This window comes from Microtus pennsylvanicus, chromosome 15 (genome assembly GCF_037038515.1).
Source record: "Microtus pennsylvanicus isolate mMicPen1 chromosome 15, mMicPen1.hap1, whole genome shotgun sequence".
NCBI classification, from domain to species: Eukaryota; Metazoa; Chordata; class Mammalia; order Rodentia; family Cricetidae; genus Microtus; species Microtus pennsylvanicus.
The window spans coordinates 23,144,034-23,158,877 of NC_134593.1; the positions used below are offsets into that span (position 1 = coordinate 23,144,034).

General features: G+C 52.3%; 1 protein-coding gene across 6 annotated transcripts in view; it reads right to left on the reverse strand.

Moving 5' to 3' along the window:
- Window positions 1-3,718: 3,718 nt before the first annotated feature.
- Window positions 3,719-14,844, reverse strand: part of Blk (BLK proto-oncogene, Src family tyrosine kinase) — a 48,340-nt gene continuing 37,214 nt past the window's right edge. For all 6 annotated transcript variants that reach the window (XM_075949186.1, XM_075949187.1, XM_075949190.1 and 3 more), the window contains 7 exons: window positions 13,071-13,217; window positions 12,575-12,727; window positions 11,498-11,677; window positions 10,360-10,436; window positions 7,204-7,354; window positions 5,391-5,522; window positions 3,719-4,477 (listed from right to left, as the gene is read on the reverse strand). In XM_075949186.1, coding sequence (XP_075805301.1) covers window positions 4,272-4,477; window positions 5,391-5,522; window positions 7,204-7,354; window positions 10,360-10,436; window positions 11,498-11,677; window positions 12,575-12,727; window positions 13,071-13,217 — 1,046 coding nt within the window. In that variant the 3' untranslated portion in view covers window positions 3,719-4,271. The remainder of the gene's footprint in view (window positions 4,478-5,390; window positions 5,523-7,203; window positions 7,355-10,359; window positions 10,437-11,497; window positions 11,678-12,574; window positions 12,728-13,070; window positions 13,218-14,844) is intronic.

Genomic DNA, 14,844 nt, shown 5'->3' on the forward strand with positions numbered 1-14,844 from the left:
CTGCAGCGCTAGGCATTCAGGGGGTGCTGGGAGTCAAGGTCCTGATCCCTTGGTGAACCACAGTCTGGGTGTCTCTTTCTGTATGTTGTCGAGATAAGGGAAGACATTGGAGGCCAGACAGCACGGGAGGGCCCTACAGATTGTGCAGAGCTGTGCCGAGACACGATCCTGTGCTCCAAAAGAAGTGCTCAGAAAGCCGGGCGGTGGTGGCGCACGCCTTTAATCCTAGCCCTCAGGAGGCAGAGGCAGGCGGATCTCTGTGAGTTCGAGGCCAGCCTGGTCTACAAGAAGTGCCCAGTGTCTGGCTAGAGAACAGGACATCTTAGTGAGCAGCCAGCCTGGCTTGGAGATCCTAAGTGTATATTTCACCACCTACTTCTGCTTTCTGAAGAACCCGGGGCTAGCCACTATCTGTCGCCAAGAAGTTGAGGTAACCGGCCACGCAGATCTCACCATGCTACCCCAGGTCCTCAGGAAAACACCTCGTTTGACCCCCAGTTTTTCATTTGTGAGAGGTTCAAGCTCATTCCGGAGCAGACGCGAAGTTTCCAGAAAGCATTTTTGACTGTGTTCCGTTACCTCTTACAAGGCAACCATGGAAGCCAGACCTGCCAGCGAGGACTGTATAAAATCAGAGGAAGTCACTTCTCCCTTTCTGGATCCAGTTCACCGTGAGCTTCCTAACCCTGACTTCATCATGCTCCCTCTCCAAAGATGGCTGCCTCTTACCAGCTGCGAGGTGAGTAAACTTAGCCTCTTTGTTCCTCAGTTTCCTCATTTATAGCATGAGGACCTCCCGGGGTTGCCAAAACTGACGCTTCATACTCCATGCTGGCTGCTTATAAAGGTCCCATTTGCATGGTAGGAAGATTCTAAACTGTGTGGGGCGTCAACCTTTCTTGAGAGGTGCTCCAGACTAGGCTGGTTTGGGCTATGCCTATGAGCCTGGGGGAGGTCTGGGTGTCCCTCCGGTTCCCTGCTCTGCCTTCTGCACTGTGTTCTCTGTCTCTCTATCACTCTGAGACAAGGCTCAGAATGAGACACACGTCCTGACTGGTAGTGACACTTCTGAGTAGGGATGTACGCATGTGTGTGGCGGGTCCACCTGGGGACATCGGGTGAGGGTCCCTGGAGGTTCATCAATGGACCCCAGGACAGTGGGGGCCCAGCCCATCAAGCAGGCAGGGTCTGAACAGGTCTAGTCAGGACCTGCGCAGTTGGGCCTCCCAGACAGTCCCACAACACTGCTATGCCTGGTGTCAGTGGGACAGCAAAGTGCAGAGATCCCAGGCACCGGGAGACTGCCAGGAGCATGTGACACATCTCACCCATCAAAATACCTCTGGACTGAGGGCTTCCGGGGACCAAAAGCAAGACGACTTGGGTTATTACAACAGATGTGGGACGGCCCCCTCAGCCCATTAGCACAAGTCCTATGAAAACAGAACAAAGCAAAAGGTCAGAAGTCTCAAGGGCCATGAAAATGTGGGGGAACTGGAAGCTGGGACACAGCGGATGACAAAAGCTGTAACAGTATATTGGTTCCTCGGAATCAAGCCTCAGATGGCCATTGACTCCAGCGGTGGGCCCAGAAGACACAGGCTCATAGCTGAGTTATCATCACAATATGTTTCCCCACAGACAAGGGGACAAAGATAAGTGTCATGTCTACTAGGTGGTCCAGTACTCAGCCCCGTGAAGGAGTGGGACTCTGCTACATTCTGACCTTAGATCTGCAGGTGACTGGACGGTGAGAAATGAATGCCTGAGCGCAGCCCCTGGGCTACAGGAGCCCTAGAGAGCCCCACTGTATCTCCAGAGTGTTCTCCAGTACTTCAAAGAGCCCTTCAACAGAGGTATGTCCCCACCATCCACACGGAAGGAACTGCAGGCTTGGAGGAAGAAGGAACGGGGTCACTTCCTCAAGTTGCACCCCTGGAAAGTGCCATCCATGTCCCCAGGCCCTGAAGAGATGCGAAAGAAAGAAAGCCAGTAAAGTGCAGGGGCAGAGGGTGGAGCCCAGAAGGAGGTACCAGGAAGTGATAGCGTGCAGGCTAAAGCCCCGTGCCTGCTCTGTGACTATAACACTGATAGAGTAAGCGATCCTGCAGCTCCCTCTAACACAGGCTCTGAAATTAGTGCTGCCCGCAGCTGAACTGTCACCTGGTGCGCGCCCATCTCACAGATGGGAAAACTGAGGCTCAGAGGTGTGCCGCACTATACCACATATCCCGGGAGAGGAAGTGCTTGGACTTGAACTCAGGGTTCACCTTATCCCAGAGAACTCATTGTCTCTCATGTATAGGTTGGCGTGCCCTGTTTCTGGGGAAACAGATGCCTATCTCAGGTAATAATGGTCCCGGGGTTCCCACACTCGGCCTGTATCCTTCACCAGAGCTCTGGGCAAAGGGGTTACCGTCATAGGACCAGATGTCACAGGTACAGGCCCCTTGCCAGTCTTGGCCACCACCACCGTGGGAGAACACAGCACTCTATAGCCACCTCCCCTGCCATTAACAAGATGAGTTCTCCCCCCAGTGATGCTGTTCCCTATTCTTATTTTCTCTGCTTTCCCCCTCCACCCTCCCCTCTGTCACCTTCAGGGATGTGGAAGGCTCTTTTGTCCTGTGTAAATTTGTGAACGAGAACACACAAGGGAACCTTCTTTCAATTTGCAGGGAAAGTGCGCCCCCTTGTGGAGAGAACTCTTCCCGGGCTATAATGGGCTCCAGTCTCACCTGACCCAGGGAAGGAGGAAGACTTCTGTTTTGCCTAAGCGAGCCAGCCTTTGAGGTGGCCTCTGCACCAGAGCCGAAGGGCGTTCACCTGGAGCCAGAACTCTTGAGAAGTAATGTGTCCCAACAGCCCACTCGGCCTAGCGGCCCACATCTGGATCCTGGGCGGTCATTAGTGCCAGCTGGAGATATTTAACTATGAAGCCGCAGGCCACGGAAGCAGGCTTAATGTGAACGCTGGCTCTGCACACATAAGGACTTGAGTTTGAATCCCCGGTGACCATGTAAAATGCCGAACATCATTGTGGGTGCCTGTAACCTCGCATGCATGGAGGCTTAAGGCAGAGGAGCTACTGGGAGACGCCTAGGTCAGGAAGACTTCTCTTTTTAATCTGGGCTTGATGGATTCATGTCCTTGTGGTTCTGTGGAACACAGAGTGTAGCGTGTGAACCCCGATGTAAAGTGTGTCAGTATCAGGCCCTCAGGAGGATTAAGTGTGCTCACTATTGCGAGATGTTAATAACTTACAGGTTTATGGTTATGGTTAATGGAGAATGGACTCTTTCTACAGACTTAAATTGCTGCCCTCTCCCCCTCCCCCGCAAAAAAAAAAAAACCCTATATAACAAAAAAAAAAACCCAGAATACATGGGAGACAGAAAAACAGTGAGAGAGTCGCAACGCTTAGGGGGATTCCCCACCCCGTCTCGTGGTTTTCTGTCCCTGTTTTGGGGGAACTCAGAGCCCAAGGAGCTTCTATGGAGCCCAGGAATTCCAAACCAAGGGTTTGTGGGGTGAGACCGCCACCTGCTGGCCAGAACAGACATTGTCGGTTGTGTCCAGTTTTTTTTTTTTTTTTTTTTTTTTTTTTTTTTTTTTGCCGGAAATTGGCTGGAAGATGGCGCTCAGGGGGCTCCCCAACTCCTACACACACTTCGTGTGTCATGTCTGATTGTGTCACCAGTAAAGAACTGGAAAGATGTAAAACTCTCATGAGTTTATTATAGACAAGTCCCAAAGTGCGGGGCACAGCCAGGCCGGGGCTACCTGGAGGACTGGCCCGTGGTTCCAGAGCAGCAGACAGGGAGGCACGTGCTATTGAGGCTCTGAAGCCCAGAGAAGCAGGAACTCTGGTGTCTGCCATCAGCCACCCTCTGGCTTACGACAGCCTTACACATTGTCCACCACTTACAGTTCAGAATGAGCTCTCAGCCCCCTCCCGGGACTGAACACAATTGTAGGGAAGTTCTAATACAATCTTTTCTTGTTTTACATGTAAGGAATAGGAGACACAGAGTGGCCAGGTAACACGTCCAAAGGCACACGGCCAGTGAAGGGTGGACCAGGGATCTGCCTTCAGAGTCCACGTCCGACCATGAAGTCTCCTGGTTCCCTCACTTGAAAAGTAGGTAAGCCATTCCATCCTGACTTTACAGCCTGTCTGGTCTAGCAGAGGAGCCAGGTGTGAACAATTAACCCGAAGTAAGTGTCTAGCAGGAGGCTCAGGCAGGGAGCCCTGCAGAGCCTGTGGGTGCCTAGGGCTGCAGCTCATACTGGCCCTCCGTGGCTGTGTAGAAGTCCTCCAGCACCGACTGCAGAAACTCAAAGGTGGGTCGCTCCTCAGGCCGGCCTCGCCAGCACTCGGTGATGATGTCACGGTACAACTCTGGTGGACACGTCTCCGGGCATGGCATGCGATAGCCTTGCTCCAGGCTGCGGATGACCTCGGGGTTACTCATCCCTGCAGGAGGGCAGACAGGGTGCTTCAGGGCAGATACTCCAGGGGTGCAGTCGCTGGCTCTGGGGGCAGTAGACCAGGACTAGATGGGAGAGAGCGGACTCTGACACGCTATGGCCACTCTAACCCTGGAAGGTCACATAGGTGTGGGGGTTGTACCACTTTGGTTTGTTTTAGTTTTTGTTTTTAAAGACAGGGATTTCTTGAGTAACCCAGGCTAGCCTTGAACTCAAGAGCTTTGTCTCTGTCTCCCAAGTGCTGGCATCACAAGCTTGAGCCATTACATCTGGCTCCTAATCTTTTCCTAATTCTCTCTCTCTCTCTCTCTCTCTCTCTCTCTCTCTCTCTCTCTCTCTCTCTCTCTCTCCTCTCTCCCTCCCTCCCTTCCTCCCTCCCCTCTGTGTGTGTGTGTGTGTGTGTGTGTGTGTGTGACACCCCTGAGCCATCTCCTCAGCCCTGGTGACATATTTAAGGATGTCTTTTGCTTTCCACTGTTTGGAGAAGAGTTGAGAAGGAACTGTACGGTTTCCGGTGATCATAGGCAGCTTCTTCTGGATGTGACCTATGTAAGTATTCGCCGAAGATGAACACTGTGGAAAACACCCACCCTCATAAAACCTGGACCCTCATAGGCAGGAACCCAGTTCCTCATGTCAGGATATGACTCTGGAGATCCCACCCTCAGGGACAAGGTGAAGCTGACAATCTTGTCCTCTACCTACAAGCTGTCCCCTAACACTCACTACGCTTTCTCCTGGAGATTCATGCAACCTCTGTGGGAGGAGAGGATGAAGTCCTGTGGCCCTGTGACAGGACCTGCCCTGACCAGTGTGTGGTACCTATAGGCACTGAGCCTGGGGAGCCACCACCAGGATGCTCCAGGAGGATAGCGAGAAGTTCCAGGGACAGAACCTACCTGGGTAGGGAACACGCCCATACGTGATGATCTCCATCAGCAGGACTCCGAAGGACCATACATCAGCCTTGATGGTGAACACCCCAAAGTGGATGGCCTCTGGGGCAGTCCACTTGATGGGGAACTTGGCCCCTGCCAGGAAAGTGCATTAGCTCCAGGGACTGTCAGCTCTCTACCCTCATCCTAAGGCAACCCATCATTGCGGGATATCTGTACCCGGTGTGAAAATGTATTGTTTGGTGTAATAAAGAACTGAACAACCAACCAATGGTTAGGCAGCAGCTGTAGGTGGGACTCCCAAGCAGAAAGAGGAAGTAGGAGGAGATAATTGAGGTCCAGAGGAGATACTAATGAGACATGGAGGAAGTTGAACATACAGAGTGAAAGAAAGGTAAGAAGCCACATGGTAAAGTGTATATTAAAAAAAGCAGGTTAATTTAAGTTATAAGAGCTAACAGGACAAGACGAAGCTAAGGCCGAGCTTTCACAAGTTCATAAGCCTCTGTGTCATTGTTTGTGGGCTGGCGACCCAAAGAAAAATCAAATACATCCAGCCCCTTCCTATCTGTCCCCACTGGGGGTCTTTCAGGGTGTGGACATTGGATACACACAGATATGGGAAGATACAGTTGTTTGCCACAACCTTAGATGTTCTTAAAACGTGTCAACCCTCAGGGTCACTAACACATGCTTCTATCTGGTGTCCTGTTTGGTTTCATTTTGGGTTTTGGAGATAGGGTCTTGTGTATCCCAGACTGGCCTCAAACCTGATGTAGCCAAGGATACTCTTAAACTCCTGATCCTGCTGCCACCGCCTTCTGAGAGCTGGGATTACAGCTATGCCTCACCATGCCCTGTTTGTGTTAGATATGGAACCGAAGGCTTTATGCATGCTGGGGAAGCTCTCTGCAAACCAAACTATGTCTCCAGCCCTGTGCATTTCCATCTGGGATGGAAGGATCCTTTCCTATCTCATATGGCCTAGTTTAGTGGCAGGGACCATGGCAAGGGAGAGCCATTTTAACTGCTCTATGTCTCAGCCGGTCCTTTCCTGCAAAAGGAAACCCTGGCACACAGACGCACCTCTGAGGGCCACTGTGTGGGAGGACTGCAAAGCCCACAGCCAGTACCTCAGGCTTAACACTGTTTTCAGTCCCAGGGGCCAGCCTGAAGTTCCCTGAGGAGAGGAACGGATCCCCAAGCCTTGGCTATCCTCCTGAATCCACTGCTTAGCGCACATTCAGCTGATACTGCTTGCTTGCTCAGCGCACCGGAGTCTCCTGGCAAAGTCAATTTTCCTCATTCATATTAACAGGGCAGAGTGCTCTGTAGCGCCCCTTACTCGGGCACCAGAGTCGGATGCTTAGGTTTCGTTTGAGCCCTGTTTTCCAAGTTGTGCTCCATGACATCCTCCTTCCACAGGAGGGTGATAGGAACTGGGTGGGAAAAAAAATATTCTCTCAACTCAGTCTGGGGATCAGCAGGTGAAACACGCGGGAATTAGGCGCCATTGCAGGATTCCTCAGACACTTTGCTAGATCCATGTGCGCTGCAGTCTCCAGGAGATATTCAGCATTCTAAGGCCATTCTGTATGAGGAGTCCCAAGGTGCTCCTACACCTGAGGTGCTTCTCTGCCCCACACCCTCTTCTATCCAGGGTAAGGAGGTGATGAACGAGCTGGGAAAAGGCCAGCATCATGGCAAACACAAGGCCCATGGGTCTCCCGACTCATCTCCCAGACCAAGGAGGCATTCGAGGGGGCCCCAGGGAATAGAGAAGTTTAAAGGTTGAGGGGGCGGGGAGTCTGCTCACCTTCTTGGGCAGTGTATTCACTGTCAATGATCCTGGCCAAGCCGAAGTCAGCGATTTTGCAACACAAGGTCTCAGATACCAGGATGTTGGCTGCCCGCAGGTCACGGTGGATGGAGTTCATGCGCTCTATGTAAGCCATCCCTTCTGCGATCTGAGGGAACAGGTCACATGGTGAAGGGCAGCAAGAACGGAGCCCTCCAGCCCGGATGTGGGGCCAGCCTCACATCCCCTGCCAGGTAATGAGGGGAAGCACCCACCTCTCCCCATGAGACCAGCCCAGAGCCCAGGGCAGCAGAGAAGCTCTCGTCAAACTGCTGGACTGCCATCCCCACCCCTGTCCTCCCATCCCAGGCACCTGTCTCCAAGGTTCCACAGGCCAGGAATAGCAAAGGAAGTCTGTGGTTATGGGAGATGGAGAAGAAGGAATAAAAGGAATAAACAGGGTGTACAGGGTTAGCAGGGAAGGACAGGACTGCTCTCTCAGAGGACATTTCTCTCAGAGGAGCCAATCATGCCTTGGGATCACTAATGTCCGACAGGCTGTGTCACTTCCTTGGTGTGTATGTGGGTCACAGTCTTGATGTGCGAGTCCCCTTTATATGCTGTGATTACCATTAATAAATAAAGAAACTGCTTTGGATCTATAGCAAGGCAGAACTTAGGTAGGCGGGAAAAGCTAGTCTGAATGCTGGGAAAAAAGGGCGGAGTCAGAGAGCTGCCGTGGAGCCACCCTAGAGTCAGACTTGCCGAAACTTTGCCAGATGCCACTGCCATGTGGCGGTACACAGATTAATAGAAGTGGGTTAAATTAATGTAAGAGTTAGCCAATAAGAAGCTAGAGCTAATGGGCCAAGCAGTGATTTAATGAATACAGTTTCTGTGTGATTATTTTGGGTCTAAGACAGCTGGACAGCCGGGAAGAACAAGCGGCCTCCTCCAACACAGTCTGACCTGCAACATCAGAGATCATCTCAGGACGTAGAGTTAGGGCCAGTGTCCAGTAAGCTGACTACAGCTGAGGCCCTGGACCTGTCCCTGCCCCGAGTGAACCCTTGTGGGGGAAGGGTGTAATCCAGGGGAACAGAGGTTCTCATGGAAGAGGAGCCGTGTCTGTTGTCTGTCCCAATCACCTGCACCAAGTCATTCAGGCTTTAGCCACTCACTGATGAATGGATGAAGCGACCTCAGCTTTCATTTGTCCCTGCAGGCTGTCAGCCTCTGATGGGAACCTACTTGCCCAGGAACTCAGGTACATACACTCGTAGCTTCTCTCCTACTGAGTCACACCCCAGTCCCTGGTTCCACAGCTCCTGTTTCCGCGTGCCCAGCTTCATGCATGAGTCCTCTCCTTTACTCCTTCACTCCCTTGGGAAACCACTCAGTCAGTATGTGTTTGCTAGGGCGAGGCTGTGAGGCGTGGAGAGCCTGAGCCTACACAGTTTCTACCGGGGCAGCTCCGGTGGTGCTCACATTCTTACGTAACACGTGTTGGTCAGCGTTAGAAAAAAGAAACTACGTGAACATAGAAGACAGTGGGCCAGACGGCTCTGTGGAAAAGATGCTACAGGGGCGAGAGCCTGCGCTCTCTAGCAGCTCTCTTCATTGCTGTTTTATAACTGAGGACACAAAAAGGCTTCTTCATCCATTGATGAGCAATGAACGGTCCAAGAGCAGAGCCCATAACATCCCTTGTCCAGGAAAGCCTTGGTGGACATGACCTCTGACAAGGACGGCGGGTCCTGGGCACTGGCTGGGAATCTGTGGACAGGAAGCGTCCAAGACAATCCACACAGAATAGATGGGTATGATAGGACACTGGGCAGGCACTGTCCTTGTGACTGCAGAGGCCACATGGAGAGGACCCAGTTTTTCCTTGGGGGGAGGGTCTTTGTGTGGTGGAGTGAAAAGAGAGTGGGCAAGGAAAGATAAGGAAATGGGATGATGGGATCCTGAGCATCAAGCGCCTTCCTCAAAGCCAGCGGCCGGGGTGAACTTTCTGCGCCCACCCTACCAGCGGCCTCGGCAGGTCTCTGCTACCCCAGCGGAAAAAAGACAGTGTGACCTCAGTTCCTGAGTTTGATACCAGCTGCAGATAATATGGGACAGCGGAGGAAGTTAAAGTGGGCAAGCGGGCAAGTGGGTTAAAGTGTGGGCAGGAAGGTTCCCCTTCTCAGCTCTGTAAGGTGTTGGCAGTGCGTCTCGCACACTGACCACAGACCACAGCTTTCTTGCTGAGAGTTCCAGTTTTGACAGCTGCACTCAGAGCTACCAGATGTGTCTTCCTGCCAGTTAGACCCCCCCTCAGCTAGAATCCATCCCCAGGAGAGAAAGATACCGATGCCGCCCCACCTTGATTCTGCTCTTGCCTCACCAAAGTTGGAGACGTCTATACATGGACCCAGAGAGAACCAAAGGCCAGTCCAGGACAGCTGAGGTCTGGAAGTCTCTGATGGTGATAGACGTGTGTGTGTGTGTGTGTGTGTGTGTGTGTGTGTGCGTGCGTGTCTAGAAAATTATATCCCTTGTACTCTGAGTGGCTCATGCCTGCCCATCAGGCTAGGCCAGTTCCAGGGCTGCACCAAGACTTACCGGTCCTGGAACAAGACAGGTATGTTGAAGAACAAAGTCAGAGCAAAGTATACCTGCCTACTACTAAACAGAATTCTTGCCTCTTCCCTCACTTTCCAACACCCATTGCCCTCTCTACCTTACTAAGAGAACTATCTTATCCCATCATGGCTGCCCAGAATTAGAACTACATTTCCCAGACTCCCTTGCAGCCAAGTGGGTCATGGAGGCAAGTGGAGAGGGGGAGGACATGCAAAAACAAATGTAATGGGAATGTCCCTAGAGTGAAGAAGATGGGATTTTATCCTCATCCCCTTCTTGCTGGCCAAGAGGCAGGTAGTAAAGCCAGCAACCACTGGGCATAGTAAGATGCCATTCCATGCTAAGATTCTGTGCCCAGCGGAAGACACCAGGGGGGCAGAGCCTCTCACCTGTCCACCTGTAGGTACTTATGCATTTAGTACTTCAGGCTTTCTGTCCTTCACAGCCCAGCCCACATCTAACTAACACAGCCTCTCACCAGGGGATTCAAAGCCTGGGGGAGGGGGGTCATCCTTCCGGGCCTCTTCGGCTTCATAGCACACCAACCTGGGCTGACATGTCAATAAGCCTGGGAAGGGACAATCTGCTGCCTTCATCCGTCTTCAGAAAATCCAGCAAGCATCCTAGGAAAAGAGAGACAGTAACTGCATAGTGGTGACCCTGGCTCCACTCTCCTGGTCCGTGGAGGGTCTGCCTATGGCTGAGGAGCCTCATACTTCACAGAAACACTCACCCCTAGACTTCCAAAAGTAAGTTCTCAGTCAAGTTTAGGGACGTGCCTGGGGTCTCTTGGGGCAGCAGAGCTGGGCCTAAGGTTAGTGTTCTTTTCCAGCATGATGTTCCGTGTGTTTTTCTTGGTCCACTTCCCTCCTTGAGGGAGGTGTCCCCGGAGGGAAGTGTTAACAAGAAGACACCAGAAGGGAGAGCTGGGGCAGGCTTAAAAAATTGCAGGTCCTCCACCAAGTCCACTGCCAGGTAGGTGCTCTTGAAAATTCAGCCAGGAGGCAAGCACCCAGCACAGCCTGTGATGCTGACTCCCTTGGTGGCAATGATTATAGTTAGCATAGTCACATTAAGGACCTGCAGGAAGTAAGGTGATATCAGGGCCACAGGAGTGGTGAGATCCCTTAGGTGGAAGGTAGACTCAGGTCTCATCCTGGCCAGCTGTCCGCTGGGGAGACACTGCAGAAGCTGCCAGGCCCCATACAGAGGCTGCCAAGTACCATTTCCCTTGTCACTCATACTGTGAAATGTTCATAGTTTGCCAGAGTTCCCATAACCAGGAAGTGGAACTGGGTTATTCGATCCACCTTTGGATGCCCAGCCTATGGCTCTTCCTACTGTGCAAAGCTCTGTGCATCATAGCAGGGATCAAGGCATGATGTGTATGCCCCAGAAACAAACAAACAAACAAACCGAGGTCTGGAAACATAGGGCATGCTCTGGGAGTGGAAAACACACTCCAGAAACAAAACCCGTGCTCTAGAAGGCTGAGCTTCCCCTGAGCTGAGAACATGGCTCTGGGAAAATGATTCTACCATGTTTCTCGGCCTCCCTTCTCATAAGATCAAGCTTACAGATCCCCATAGGAACCTGCAGGCCAGACAAACCTGCCACCATGCTCTACTCTCTTGTTTTTTTTGCCTTCTAAGACCTGTCCCGTAGAGAGGGGGAGGGGTCCCACCTCTGGCCATGTACTCAGTGACGATGTAGATGGGCTCTCTGGTGACCACGGCGTAGAGACGGACCAGCCTCTCGTGCTGCAGGCTTTTCATCACATTGGCCTCGCCCAGGAACGCTTCTGGAGACATGGTCCCCTCCTTCAGAGTTTTGACGGCCACCTTCACATTGTTTTTGTAATAACCTGACGGGGCAGGAGAATGAAGGAGCCACTCAGACGTTGAAGAAAACCCTTCACCACAGATTCAAGCCCTACTCTTGGTGGGCCCAAGGTCCAAGTGGGAACACGCAGTCCCTGAGGGGGATGATGGGAGTGCATGTCTTGTGTAAGATGCCATCTTGTCGCTGCAAGCCCCATGATGGAGCCTCAGGCTGTGGTGGGATTTACACAGTCTGAGGGAAAGGGATGACACCCACTAAAGAGTGTAAGTTAATAGCCAGGACTTGCGCTTTCCAGGGTCGTGAGCCTTGTGAAGAGCCCACATCTGCAGCTCCAACCACAGGTGTCTCAGTTCTGGGTGTGAGATTCTGGGAGGCATCAGAATGGGGCTTTGAACTTGTGCCCCGGAAACATGGACCAGAGCAGAATAAGACAAAGGGCCGTATGTTCCGTATGGATAGCGCTGTAAGTTAGCAGCAGGCAGCAGCTATGATGGAACAGCGTGAGCGCTGGGGCAAGCATGGCTTCTGTTTATATAGAGCCCCGAGCTCCTGTCTCCTGGCTCTTGGCTCCCAGTGCCTGATGGACGGCTTCTGCCTGGACAGTTGGAGCTAAGAGGACCTGGCAGGATGGTTGAGTACACGTAAGCCAGCCACAAAGCTAGAAGCCATTTGGGAATAAAAGAGGAACTGGCTTAAATTCGGGAAGTCCTGGATTTGATTCTCTTCTGTTGCAAAGAAGATAGAGCAACAATGTGAATCCCTTGGCATCGGGGCCTTATTAGCTCATCTGTAAAGGTCTGCCCCTCACAGGCACCTCAGGGAAGGGGGTGCACTGCTCATATGGAGCCATCTGTCCCCATGGCTACTTCAGGCTCAGAACACAGAGTAGAGAGAGGAAACCTGGGATGCCACCACTCACCCATCCAGACTTCTCCAAACTGCCCAGACCCAAGTTTCCGGACCAGCTTGAGAGACTGCCTGGGGATTTCCCATTCATCCTGTGCCCAGGGGTTCTTCGGGGCTGGGCTCACACAGGGCAGGGTCAACTTCTGGCACAAACCATCCCCTTTCTCTGTATCAGGGAAGAAAAGAGAAGCTAGAGGCCATCAGAGGAGACTTCCCTTAGGAGCCACACTGTCCCCCAGCTCTGTCCTTTGTCTCTTTACTCCCACGGTGGCAGGCAGGACATGGTGTCTGGAACCTGCCCTCTCTGAGACTGCAGGCCCTTGTTACTTCCCAAGTAGCCCCATGCCGAGCATTAGGCTGCTGACTTTGAATCGTTAAGCTGAAACTTGGCAGTTCCTGAAGTCTGGCTCGGCGAACACCCCCGCCCCCAGTTGACTCACACAGTGTGGGATCATACAATAGAGAAACCGAGAGTTCCTCTGGGACCCTCCTGCCCCGACACCTCTTACTGGAATAGTGCTGAACCAGGGCCTGAAGGGTGGGGAAGGTGACCCGAGGAGAGATGTAATAGCCACCGTCGTCCAGGGAGCGGATCTTATAGTGCTTGACCACCTCCCCCTGGGTGGTGACATCCTTCACAGACAGGGAAAAGGCACCTAGAGGGTTAATAGACACGTGAGAAGTGAGGCAGGAATGTAAAACCCAGGACTAAAAGTGGGGCTCCTGTGAGCTGAATAAGGTACCCCCAATTCTGTTCTCAGCCATTTCAGGGCAATCCCCCTTTCCCTTTGGTCTGGCTCCACTCTTCCAGAAATACTTCCTATTTGGTGACTGTCTGACCCAGATTTTCCCTCGAGTCCCCAAACTACCGGGAATCAGGAACTCTGGGGCAGACAGGACCGTTTCTCAGCTATACATGGGTCCTCTATTGGAGTGTCTGAGATATGGAGGGTTGCCAGGAGACTCGGAGCTTTAGTATCTTTGACTTGTAGGCTGATGACTTCCCCAGAGAAACGGCCAGTCGGGCTCTTTAGTTCCATGCTCTTCCCAGAAACATGATGAGCTATTTCGCAGAGGTTACGGCCACAGATTCTCACATTTTCAAACTCTTTATTTGTGAGATATAGAGACACTGAAAGGAGGTTACTTAGAAAGTTAACAGCCGGCTTGGGGTTCCGGGTGCCCCCACTTTCCCTGTGGGTGCACCTTTGAGACGCAGTCCCACCCTTCGCCACAAGGGGTCAGGCCAGGACACTTCGCTGCATGAGGCCCTTGATACGGGTCCAGGCTGATAGCGTTGGGTGCTTTCCTGTCTCAAGCCTCTTCCCTGCTTGTGTCTTTTCTTGGCCTATGTGTTCCTCACAACATACTTGCAAAAGAATGCCAAGAGGCCCCACTCCCGTCCAACACACCTTAAAGCTGCCGCAGCCCTTGCCCCGGACCTTAGCCTTAGATCGGATACTGCAGACTTCCCCACTCCAACCTGCTCTCACAACCATGCCTCTGTCTCTAAGGGCCCAGAGCGGGCACTATTGAGTTCAGCGATCTCACACCAGCGCAGTGAGGTCAAGAGCTTTTCCCGCTGGGATGCTGCACCTGTATAAATGCCAAAGCATTTCTTTCTTTCCTTCACTAGATGTAGCTTCTGAAACTTGAAGCCATCCAAGGTCCTGCCTACCTTATAGAAACTGGGTAATCTTAAAAGGCACCCCAATACTGCCAGCTCCATGTGGATGGGACTTCCTGTCTTTGGGGAGTGGCTGGGCTGCCTGGGGCATATGGAGAAGTACGAATTTGCTTTTTGTTTTTTTCTGAAGCAGGGTTTCTCTGTGTTGCCCTTGGCTGTCCTGAAATTCACTCTATAGACCAGGCTGGCCTCAGACTCACAAAGACCCATCTGCCTTTGCTTCCCAAGTGCTGAGTTACAGTCATCCTCACTCTCCATCACCCTCTCTCCTCTCCTGCCCTCCACACTGGACCCTTTCCTCTCAAATTCCTTACCACTGAAGGGTCTGTCTACCTCTCAGCCAGGACGTCAGTAGCTCCTCACACAGAAACCATTAACCAGCTGCTTGAGAAGCCGAGGGGCATCCCAAGGGTTGCACGGGGCTCCTGAGACAGCTTCTCGCTTAGCTTGAAATAAAGGCTGTGGCTTTGACATGCATTGTGGGATTCTGCTTTGGAATTATGGGGAGCATGTGTGTGTGATAATGGAGAGTCCCACAGTGTTAAGTGAAAAAACAACCGCAGCAGAACGGCCCTGTGGGAAGCTAACAGGGACCT